The following is a 12,912-nucleotide window of genomic DNA, read 5'->3' on the forward strand; positions in this document are numbered from 1 at the left end:
AGTCTTTGAAAACCTAATTTTTCAATCTTGAGCAATCTTTCAATAGCTATTCTCAGATTATATTTCAATGAAAATTTGCACGGACGAAGCATAGAAGTGCTTGAAAGCTCTATGTTGTAATGAAACTCCAATTTTGATCCCTGCTGATTTAACAATTTTGTGGACTGTGACAATATTTTATAATAAACACTTTGTTCCCGTGAAAGTCATTAACTCAGTTGGGCCATCTGAAAAACTGCCTGCTGGAGTCTGCACACTACAGTTGGATACAACACACACTACAATATTTCTTCACATACTTTTACCCACACTGTGGCACACATATAGTACTATGAATCTGCACTGCCATAACTTGAAGAATATCCAAACAATGCACATGTTACTCATCTCCTCTAGCATGGTATTCAGTTTTGGGCTAACTCTTTATTCTTCCTACTCTACCTCCCATCTCTGGAATGTTGCTTTTGCTACAGTACAAGAAAATGCCTTAATTTTTTTTTTCAGAGTAGTAAGACTGTTAATTAGAACCATTAGGTTTTGGAACCAGCAACGTAATGCAATATATTTTAGATCTTCTATGAAGAATCCATAGCATGTGCACTACTTTTTGTACTTTTCCTGTTGTTAGGAAATAGCAAATTGTTAAAAACAAAAAAACCCAAGAAGCTGCTTTTAGCTTAACAGACATGATAATATTATTCCATTATGGGGGGGGGGAGTTGCTTCTGATCACTGAATTTGCTGAAGACATACAACCAGTCTATTGTGGAAATTCATGAGGAGAGCATGAATGATGGGAAATACAGTTGTTGATTTTGATTTCTTACAAAAATAATTACATTATTAATCAACTTTGCATTTATTTTGGCTTCATAATGTAATTGATATTATATAACAGGGCATTTGGGACAGGCTGTGCAAAAATTTTGGATCATAAAGAATAGCACAACTTGGACAGAAAGCCTTTGTAGCAGCTGAAATAATTAACTGCTATTCTTACTACTATCGCACATATATTTTCACACGGTTTCTTATGTGCTGAGTATAGTTAGCTGAGATAATCTTAAACTATTTTTCCAAGGCATGATAATAGCATCTGTGGAAAGGCAATTTTTCTTGTACCTGCTTGCTTTCTGCTTGGCCACCAGGATTATTTGAGATACTAGGCTAATTTCTCGTGTCAACTGAATGCTCACTTCTACAAGTAGTTGCTCTTGCTGGAGTAATATAATCTCATTTATGAATTGGAAAAAATGGAGTTTCCAGTTTAGCCTCTCTTGTTCCCCGACAACACTCAACTCCTTAAAGTCTCTTTTCTGCTCTTTTATTTTTGGGAAGATTTAATAAACTGGAAATACATACTTCCTCTTTGACATGCATTCGAGAATATTTATAACAATTCTGTTATAAAATGTCTTTCACATATCAAGGTATATCTCCACTGCTCCTGCCTGGCAGGTCAAAACATTCCCAAAATTATTTGGAGCAATTTGTGTAGCTGAAATACTTTGATTATTAGCATAATATTACTCAAAATTGAGCATCTTGGTTTCTGAAATTGGAAAGGGAATCTGGAATTCCTTCATTCAAGGGACTTACAAGGGAAGTTTCTCTCCCACCCTATTTAATACATGGTTTTCTTTGTCCCTAGCACATATTTTTCCAATCTGGATAATCTTCTCATGTGCAGAAGTGTGAACTTCAATTCTTAAAATTCCTCAGCCAATATGGCCATTGTTGATCATTCTGGGAATTGAAATCCATCTTCTGGGAGGATTCTCAGTTTGAGGAAGTCTCCCATAGCCTTCCTCCTTAGTATGTGTGCAAAAAGAGAGTAAGAAAGCTTAAACGTGACACGTGTTTTATCCTTATCTGGCAGCAGGGCCATTTCATGAGCTGAGTTCTATTCGTAACATTTTTTGTTACTAGCTCTTCTCTGGAAAAGAAGCTTTTGTTACAGTTAAGATTCATCACAATTTGTTCTTTATGAACTTGACAAACTGCTTAATCTTAACTATGATGAATTAATGAAACTGTCTTGTTAGGATTAGTTGTAATTTAGGGTTGGAACTCAACTGCAGTAAATCAGTGAAATCTAAACTACTTAATAGCTCTGCTGAAAAAGCACACAGGTGTTCAAGTCCTATTCCTGCTATGATATTATAAAGCAAGATATGATATCTGAATGCAGTGACCTGCACTCTTAGAGGACTATGTACGAATGCCTGTGAGTGCCTCCAGACAATTGTTGGTCTCATTCCACTATTTCAATATTCAACATATCCTAAAACTATTTTGTCAATAGCATGTTTACATCACCAAATATCACTTCTTCATTTTCCAAACATGCATAGTTTTGCTTCTAAGTAAGACTATAAATAAATTATATAAATAGCATAAATGTACAGTACATTCATATTCATTTCCAGCCAGTATAAAATTCAGATACAATTATAACCAACACATCATAAAACTTAGAGAAACAACAAAATTAAGACCTTGGAATGTAATTTATTTATGTTACAACAATCATTCCAGTTCTTGACTTTCAGAGTTATTGTACACTAAATCTGGTGAAAATTAAAACTACAGTGAATGAAGGTCATTCTTTGGTAAATCTGGTTTGGATGATGACCACACAAAATGCTATCCCCATGGTATATTGAACTGCTCTTCCAAAATAGCCTCTCTTCATATGGGAATAAGAAAATATTACTACTTCTAACATTCAACGTTTTTTCCCCAAAAAATCTTTCAGTTACAATGAACAAACTTACAAATTCACAAATAAATGGGCTGAATAATAAATAAATAAATAAATAAATCTTAAGCAATACTTACTGAAAATTATGATTTGGACTGTGTGTTGGACCTGTGAATGAATAAATGAATGAATAAACAAACAAACAAACATACTACTACTACTAACTACCTGAACATAACTATGAAGGCTTTGACAAAAGTATGGAATTAGTTTGCTACTGTCATCTTTGATATTTTTTTTCAACTTTCCAATTTATACTAACCAGTAAGATTTTTTATTTTATTTATTTCAATAAGAAAATTCAGTTTGAATGTGATCTTGTTTTGTAATATGAGATCTATATAATGAATGCAGAGAATTTTGGATAAAATTACACAATTTATAAGGGCACCTCTCATAAAAATGTTTGGACAGCTATTCCATCATCTCCCAATCGGCACGGTCCAATATCTATCAAACTAGTAGCAAAATGTTTTTTAAACTGTGAAAATTATTCCTAGACTCGTAGAACTAGAAACAATGTATATCAGTTAAATAAAAATCTCTAGCAAAACAGAGTCCTCTCTTTCCCCAATCTAATCTCTATACATGCACATCGAATCTTTGAAGAATTCTCTGAAGCATAGAAAACAGTAAAGGGACAACCCATTTAAAAGACACAGAAGGGAACTAATTAATGACAGACTTCATGCATGTTGCTTTGTCCAGAAAGAGGCACAACCCCTTCGACAAGGAAACCTATCTATGGACTTTCCCAGAAGAGACAAATTGCTATAATCCATCTCTATTCTGTGGGACAGCAGCTAATCAGCAGTTATCTGACTGACAAACTCAAAATGAGGTATTTCTGATTATTTTAGATGTAAAGAATTGAACCCAGCACTTTTTGGATGCAGAGATTAAGCCCATCACTAAGTGCAACAAAACAGCATTGTGGCTGCATATGGTCCATAGGCTACAGAATTACTGTATGTCCAAGAGTGAATTACTTAGTTTTTTTCAAGGTATGCAACTTTTACATCACAGGATCAAAGTTGTAAGTTCTAGATAGGAACTGGTACTTATTGGTCTGAGCACAAAAACAATGATTTCAAACAATTCTATGAAAAATGAAGTAACAAAAGACAATTTATTTGTCTGTATCTTAGACTAAAATCATTTTTCACATTTCTGCAGTTCTGTACACTTTACACATTTGCTAACCATTCCATCTGTATATACTTTCCTTTATTAGTAATTTATGGTTATCAAATTCAGCACAGACATAATGAGAAGAAAGCCCCAGGCAAGGACTTTATTGATTTTTTTTCATGTCACAAGTTATAAAGTGTAAGGAAATAAGAAAAAAACAATATTTTTTCATTTTGTGATTGTGAAAACTAAGTCTATAAAGCAACAAAGCTCGTTATAAAACCCACATTTTGAAATAAAGCTACTCACCTAGCCTTACAAAAAGAACTCCTGTTGCTGTTATTGTCTTCAACCCATTTGTGGCTACACACTGATAATAACCAGTATCGGTTGTGTCAAGATCTTGAATTCGTAATCGTGAGCCATAGTCTGTTTTTCTTATAATGATTCTCCTTGGCTCTTGAACCACTGGTGCATCATTTTTTAACCACCTAACGTTGGGTGATGGATTTCCTGCTACTTTGCAATGCAGAATTGCTGTCTGGCCCTGGACAACGGTAATATTGTTTACCGGTTCCAAAAAGGTCAAAAAATAACCTAAAAGAAATTAAACAGAAAGCAGAAGCGTTAAAAATTGAGCTGAGATAAGCAGATAACTATTTATGTGACTGCACTTAGTCTACTTTACCATTAGCCAAGCATAAATTCTACCATCTACAGTTACAAATTGAACACAGTAAGGATTATTTTAGCATCTTTTTCAGCTGGAAAAAAAGATGCAAAAATATTATGTCTGTTCAGGAAATGAATTAAAAAGAAATATTAGCTCATTGTGGATATTGATAAAACTATACTGAAATAAAACATGAGCCTGTGATTCAATATTCCTGTCCCCACAAGGGCAAAGTCTTTTTATGTAGGAGAAAAATTCATCCTCCAGCACAGCTGATACCAAAGTATCAAATCACAATAATATAAAAACCCTATGAAACGTATAACTTGCAAGATGATTAAGGCAGAATGATCCTTTAAAATAAAATGAGGTATAACCCAGTTGTACTCTTTGTGAGAATTTATTATGTTCAGTTATAATTTTACATAAATAATCCTTTGTCTGAAAATCCAACATAATCTGAAAGGAAAATCCCATTATTTTTCATTTTTTCTATTTGCTGTTTCCGAGAAGAAAATTGACTTATCAGAATAAAATGTATAAGACCTTGACAGCAAAAGTTAACATTTAGTCAATGTTTCAATGTACAGGTGAAACTTGAAAAATTAGAATATCGTGCAAAAGTTCATTTATTTCAGTAAAGCAACTTAAAAGGGGAAACTAATATGAGATACTCATTACATGCAAAGCAAGATAGTTCAAGCCGTGATTTGTCATAATTGTGATGATTATGGCATACAGCTCATGAAAACCCCAAATCCACAATCTCAGAAAATTAGAATATTATGAAAAGGTGCAATATTCTAGGCTCAAAGTGTCCCACTCTAATCAGCTAATTAAGCCATAACACCTGCAAAGGGTTCCTGAGCCTTTAAATGGTCTCTCAGTCTGGTTCAGTAGGAATCACAATCATGGGGAAAACTGCTGACCTGACAGTTGTGCAGAAAACCATCATTGACACCCTCCATAAGGAGGGAAAGCCTCAAAAGGTAATTGCAAAAGAAGTTGGATGTTCCCAAAGTGCTGTATCAAAGCACATTAATAGAAAGTTATGTGCACAAGCACCAGGAGAGGATTGTCAGAAAAAGGCCATTCAATAGTGTTGGGGACTTTCACAAGGAGTGGACTGAGGCTGGAGTCACTGCATCAAGAGCCACCACAGACAGAAGGATCCTGGACATGGGCTTCAAATGTCGTATTTGTCTTGTCAAGCCACTCCTGAACAACAAACAACGTCAGAAGCGTCTTACCTGGGCTAAAGAAAAACAGACCTAGTCTGTTGCTCAGTGATCCAAAGTCCTCTTTTCTGATGAGAGCAAATTTTGCATCTCATTTGGAAACCAAGGACCCAGAGTCTGGAGGAAGAATGGAGAGGCACACACTGCAAGATGCTTGAAGTCCAGTGTGAAGTTTCCACAGTCTGTGTTGATTTGGGGAGCCATGTCATCTGCTGGTGTTGATCCACTGTGCTTCATTAAGTCCAGGGTCAATGCAGCCGTCTACCAGGAGATTTTGGAGCACTTCATGCTTCCTTCCACAGATGAGCTTTATGGGGATGCTGACTTCATTTTCCAGCAGGACTTGGCACCTGCCCACACTGCCAAAAGCACCAAAACCTGATTCAATGACCGTGGGATTTCTGTGCTTGATTGGCCAGCAAACTCGCCTGACCTGAACCCCATAGAGAATCTATGGGGCATTGCCAAGAGAACGATGAGAGACATGAGACCGAACAATGCAGAAGAGCTGAAGGCCGCTATTGAAGCATCCTGGTCTTCCATAACACCTCAGCAGTGCCACAGGCTGATAGCTTTCATGCCACGCCGCATTGAGGCAGTAATTGCTGCAAAAGGGGCCCAAACCAAGTACTGAGTACATATGCATGCTTATACTTTTCAGAGGTCTGATATTGTTCTATGTACACTCCTTGTTTTATTGATTGCATGTAATAATTCTAATTTTCTGAGATTGTGGATTTGGGGTATTCATGAGCTGTATGCCATAATCATCACAATTATGACAAATCACGGCTTGAACTATCTTGCTTTGCATGTAATGAGTCTATCTCATATATTAGTTTCCCCTTTTAAGTTGCATTACTGAAATAAATGAACTTTTGCACAATATTCTAATTTTTCGAGTTTCACCTGTATGTAACAATGCCCTTGACATTTTTATAAAATCTCCCTCCAGACAGAGGTAGATTTGAGGATTATTGATATAATTTTCTTGAAAGTTTGGTTTATACTCTACTTTGTAATTAATATCCAGCTCTGATTTAAGTCATTATAAGAATGATGAGAATGTTATGAAAAACTAGAAAACCTCTGACCTGCTGGATCATCATTTGAGAAATATTTCCTTACTGAAACAGAGAAACAGAATTATCAAGGATGGACAAAAAATCAGTGGGAGTAGGAGCAACATCTATCATCCTTCTGGCTTCCCCACTGAGTTTCCTTGTGGGAAGCTGGCAGGGAGCATTAGAAAATTTCCTTCCTTCCTTCCTTCCTTCCTTCCTTCCTTCCTTCCTTCCTTCCTTCCTTCCTTCCTTCCTTCCTCCCTCCCTCCCTTCCTGTCTCCCTGTTCCTTCCACTAAATCAAATATTTTCCATTGAACTTTATCATTGTGGAGTATAACACAAATATAAATTATAAATAAATATATTTTCTTTATTCACACCATTCTGTTACATGTTAAAAGTATCGGCTGATGAGAAGCAATGCATACAAACCTGACTCTAGCCAAAAAGATGAGAAGTGGAACAATCTGATTATGTATGTTCATGAAATTAATTAAAAAGAGTTTTTAAATATTGCTACATATATAGTAAATACACACTACAAAGAGCAAAACTAAACACACATTGTATGAAAAAAAAAATTAGCCCCAGGAAGGAAATTATTCTGATTCTGCTCTGGCCTTTCTGTAGCAGTTGTTTATCCATGCTGAATTAGATTAATTACAATCATCAAATTAATATCACATTTAACTCATCCCAAAGAAACTGATGTTCCAGGGGCTCTCTTGATGTTTATTCACTTTTGAAAAACCAAAGAGACAAAACATTAATATATAACATACCAAGAAATATTTTAAAATGTTGCATGTTTAAATGAATAATTAGAGTAATAATTGATGCTAAGTAATAGTTGATGTGTATTACATGTATAACTACAGTGATACTTTTGAGATAAACTTAGGGTAAGTTAAGAGTTTCCTGGGACAGTCTGTTTGGCGTAGTGGCTAAGGCCCCAGGCTAGAAATTGGGAGACTGTAAGTCAGGGGTGTCAAACTCAATTTCATTGAGGGCCGCATCAGCATTGTGGTTGCCCTCAGGGGGCTGGGTGGGTATGGCCAGGGTGGGCGTGGCCTACTGGGTGGGCGTGGCTAGAGTGCGTATGGCCTACTGGGTGGGCATGGCCAGCTCTACATCGTTCGCATGAAGGGTGCCTATGGGGGCCTGGGCAGGAGTGGGACAGATCTGAGGGTCTCTGGCAGAAGGAGGGTCTCTGGGCCAGGGCCAAGGCAGTGGGGGGCGTTCCCTCACTGTTTCCAGCATGGCTTTGCGGGCCACATGGAACCACTTTGCGGGCCAGATCTGGCCCCCGGGCCTTTGACATGTCTGCTGTAAGTTTTAGGCATGAAGCCTGGTGAGTGATCTTGGGCCAGTCACTTTCTCTTAGCCCTTGGAAAAAGGCAAGAGCAAAGCACTTCTGAAAATTTTAGTCTCTCCTCCAAATATTAACTAAACCCAGTACTGTTTAGCTTTCTTCAGGATTAGTTAAGATCACTACAATTAGTTTCAATTATGTTTTTACAAAATGTATGTAAACCAAAATAGCATAATAGGTATACTAATACATACTAAAAGCTTCAGATCTAAATGCAAGTTTGTATTGACAAACAATTGGATTAGATGAGATTTGCAGTGTATCATATTATCTAAAAAGCAACTCCTTAAATAGTGGAGGGACAGATTTAGTTAAATTTTGCCAAAATTTTGGATTATCTCAGGCATGATGCTAACAAATCGAGACTGGCCTTGCTATTACAGAATTTCTTATTTTGTACCATTATAATACAAAATATATAACAATTTCTGTAAAAAAGTAATTCAGAATATGAAATAACAGACAAGATAATTTTATTATTTAAATATATACAGAAAAATAATACACTGATGTTATATTTAATATTTGAATTGAAATAACACAAAATATTATTAAACATAACTTATATGTCTCTGGAAAATTAAATTTTGGTCAGAAGTGACCATCAAGTATAGTTATGATATATCAGTTCTCAGTTTGACTATGAACTTTTTCATTGGCTGAAATCCAAAGAGCTATTCTACAAGCATTTCAAAGTCCAAAGATATTAGATTCATTATTTCTTTAAGGACAGACAATCTCATTCTCCATTTCCATACCTAAATGTATTTTGAAATCCCTTCTTATGTAGCATGAAAAAGGGATGCCTTTTGTTGGAGTATGCCGAACTAGTTAGGCAATTTTTGGAAAAGGGTTAACTTTAATTCAATACTTCAATTGGCTTCATAAACCTTTTGACCAAAAACATTAGTTTTCTTTATTAGTATAATCCACATCTGATTATTCTTTAATATACATGTATATATAATCAATAATTAATTTCTCTGTATCAAACTTAGTCTTTTTTCTTTCTCTACAGCAGAATCATGATTATATGTCAGTCTACTGCATATGCCTGAATTAGTGGGGTGCAGGCAATATTAATTTATTTTATTTTTTATTTTTTTTATTTTAATCCCATTTATATCCCGCCCTTTTCCGAAGACTCAGGGCGGCTTACAATTTAAGCACAAACCAATGTGCTTAGCAATAGCCTTCATTCTATGTATATGCCTGCTTATTAGGGCTTTCGGGGGGCCCCCCAAGCAGCATTATTACAAAGTCAGCTTATTGCCCCCAACAATCTGGGTCCTCATTTTACCTACCTCGGAAGGATGGAAGGCTGAGTCAACCTTGAGCCTGGTGGGACTCGAACCTGCACTAATTGCAGGCAGCTGGTGTTACTTAAGGAGGCACTAGCCCACTGCTCCACCAAGGCTGTCTCTAGATGAGTGATCCTAGCTTGCACAAATGACCAGAATACAAATGGGCTTTGGTTACACTTGTGGCATATTGATCAAGCTGCCAAAACTAAGCCAGTATAACTAGATTGGGAACTTTCTAAATGAATGATGTTTGATGTAAAAAAATTTGGTTATTTTCCTTTCCTGATTTTTATTTAATGCTTTTCTTATTCTACTATTTACATATTATTGCTTGCCTTGAAAGGAAGTAATATGGCAAATACAATGTGTATGCATGCTGAACAGGCACATGGCAGTTGTTATGCCAACAGGTGACTTTATATCCAGCACTATCCCAACAGTGGATGAAACAAAAGAACTGTCATATGTTTTGAGTTGTGTAAAGTCACTTTTATACCTGCAGGTGAAAAAGAAGACAAGGCAGAATCTACAGAAATAACTATCTATCACATACTGACATGTCATTTAAAAGATGAATTCTATAATGCAGGTTTTCCGATTCTGGTGCTTTCAAAGTGAGTCAGGGCTTCGATTCCCAAAATTCCATCCAGAATACTACTAATTACAATTCTGACATAGTTGGGGGGGGGAACCAGGTTGATTGGTGAAGTACTTGTTGAAATTCCAGACATTCTCATATTGTTTTGACACTACTTATATTAACTCCTGAAGAAAAGGGTGTGTCCCAAATACACAATGCCTATTAATTTTAAGCAAGTCTAAACAACTTGTAGCTTTCCATGCCAAATACAATATGCCACCCAACTATGATGGACTCTGAGAGAACTTGCTCATAACCTTTGTGGAATTGCAAAAAATATGACCATAATAGCATTGCACAAATGATTGCCATCTGCATGCTTTGCAACCAGCTTCTAACAGGCACAGTCAATGGTGAAGTCGGCAGTAAAATTGTAAGTCCTGTTATATCTCACTTAAAACAACCGTGGGTGATTCATTTAACAACCACAGTGTGAATGATAAGCCCAGTACAGACATACAATGCTTTGCCTAACAACTGTGTCACTTAGCAATGGAGTTGCTGACCCCAATTGTGATCATTAAGCAAGAACTAACTACACATTTTAGTCCTTCAATTCATAATTACACTTTCACTTCTCTGAATGTTTGGTCAATTCCATTAGGCAAGATCAGACCACATTCACTTAGCTCTATTACATCATTTCCCTTTCTATCTGGGTAGGTATGCTGATGTATATATTCACACTCAGACACAATGATTCCTCCACGACAAAACTTAATTTCACAGTCTGCTGCATTTAGTTTCAGGTTTTTTCCTCTTTTTTTGTTGTTGTTCCTGTTACAAATTTGACATACTGTTCTTGTATTTATTGTTTGTTTACCTATTTAAAGAGGTACCCAAGAGAAAGCAGACTATAACACTCACGAAGGAGTATAAATTGCAGCAGGTGCCCAAATGTGAATCTAATCTAACTCTCAGATTCAATACATGGAATGCATTGAATTAACCGTTGTGCATTGGAAGCAAACAAGTTGGACAACAAAAGATAACGTATTCCAAAACAAGAGATCTTTACCAGAATTTCTAAATAAATATTGAGCTACATGAATAACAAGAGATCTTTACTAGAATTTCTAAATAAATATTGAGCTGTATGAATAATAATAACCTCAAATTATGTGCTTCAATATTTTAGATACATTACACATTACTCTAAAGTGTTCAGATTCTTGGCAGGTTGATTTTAAACTGGGTCAGTGCATATTATGTTATTATAAAAGAGCAAGTTGGCTGGCATATAGCCAAGCATAATTTCCACAGAACAACATTCCAAATTGTAGTATCTGCTCAAAATAGCTTATAAAGAGAAGGGCTGAGTTCAGATCTGAGATGCTAGAACAATGCTAATACATGTCAGAGATAGTGTAGGAACAAAAATTTCAAACATTTCAAATTCCAGATAATAGAAAATGAGTATGCAGATACTACTGTAGATGTTCTAGTATAATTCATAGCTCTGTTTTGAAGTTATTTTATTCCTTCATATAAAATAACCCAAACACTAGAACATTTAAGTATGACTCACTGCCAAAAACATAAATATTCCCAGGGATTTCAATAGTAGCTGATCTGTAAAAAGATTATCAACTTATAAAATATTTCTTAATTAGTGACATGGAAAATTCCAGTGCCATATTTACACTGGAATATCTGATCTGAGTGACTGAACAGAGTAAGAGATACTTTTCTTGAAAGACACAACGTAATGTAATTGAAGTTGCTATTGTTCTAGAACAGTCATGATAAATTATTACCGGTAGTCAATTGCCACTAACTGCCAGGAAGAGCAGCAAACTCTGATGGCTTTTTATTAAGAAAAGTGCTACTTCATGTTTATGAGGTCTCTTTATAAAATACTAGATTGGATGAAACAAACTAAGTTAGAAACATCTTTAAAACTAAAAGGCATGCTTTATAACAATGTTCAACCAAGTTATAGCTAATGTTCTTCAGAGCCAACATTATCCTAATCAATGAGTTATCCTGGATGCCAAAAATGTTTTCCCCCAATTTCCAGGATTTGCTTCTTTTCTTGCTGGCAATGCCAACAACCCACCTGCTCATCCCAAAACACACAGCCCTTGAAGTCACCTGACATGCCGGGGGTGGGGGGTGGGGGGATATTGTTTTACTTTCTACAACAGAGATAACTGCTTCTCCCTTTGCACAAAAAATGGGAAAGGCAAAGAACAGATAAGGAAAATTATTGCTTTAATTCTTCCCAGAGGAAGATATGCATTTTAATTAACTATATTTTGGAAAATAAAACCACAGAGAAACAAACCTCATTTAGGATTCGGTCTAGGATTGAGTTTGGGTATTCATATTCAATGACCAAAATAATAAATATCTTGAAAGATGTTTCTTTCAATGGAAAGACAATAGCTTTATTTGATATGCTGTTCTTTTATGAACACGCAGCAATTTTCAGCTACAGTAGTACCTCGATAAGGTAAAGGTAAAGGTAAAGGTTCCCCCGCACATGCGTGCTAGTCGTTTCCGACTCTAGGGGCCGGTGCTCATCTCCGTTTCATAGCTGAAGAGCCAGCGTTTGTCCGAGGACGTCTCCGTGATCATGTGGCCGGCATGACTAGACGCCAAAGGCGCACGGAACACTGTTACCTTCCCACCATAGTGGTCCCTATTTTTCTACTTGTATTTTTACGTGCTTTCGAACTGCTAGGTGGGCAGAAGCTGGGACGAGTAACAGGCGCTCACTCTG

At 36.2% G+C, this 12,912-nt stretch overlaps 1 protein-coding gene across 1 annotated transcript in view; it reads right to left on the minus strand.

The window, feature by feature from the left end:
- The window catches only part of ROR2 (receptor tyrosine kinase like orphan receptor 2), a 54,390-nt gene that overhangs the window by 33,277 nt on the left and 8,201 nt on the right, over positions 1-12,912 (minus strand). The window contains exons 3-4 of the mRNA XM_083354647.1: positions 4,205-4,492; positions 2,842-2,872 (exon numbers count right to left, since the gene is read on the minus strand). Coding sequence (XP_083210773.1) covers positions 2,842-2,872; positions 4,205-4,492 — 319 coding nt within the window. The remainder of the gene's footprint in view (positions 1-2,841; positions 2,873-4,204; positions 4,493-12,912) is intronic.

This window comes from Vipera ursinii, assembly GCF_947247035.1.
Source record: "Vipera ursinii genome assembly, chromosome: 2".
Lineage (NCBI taxonomy): Eukaryota > Metazoa > Chordata > Lepidosauria > Squamata > Viperidae > Vipera > Vipera ursinii.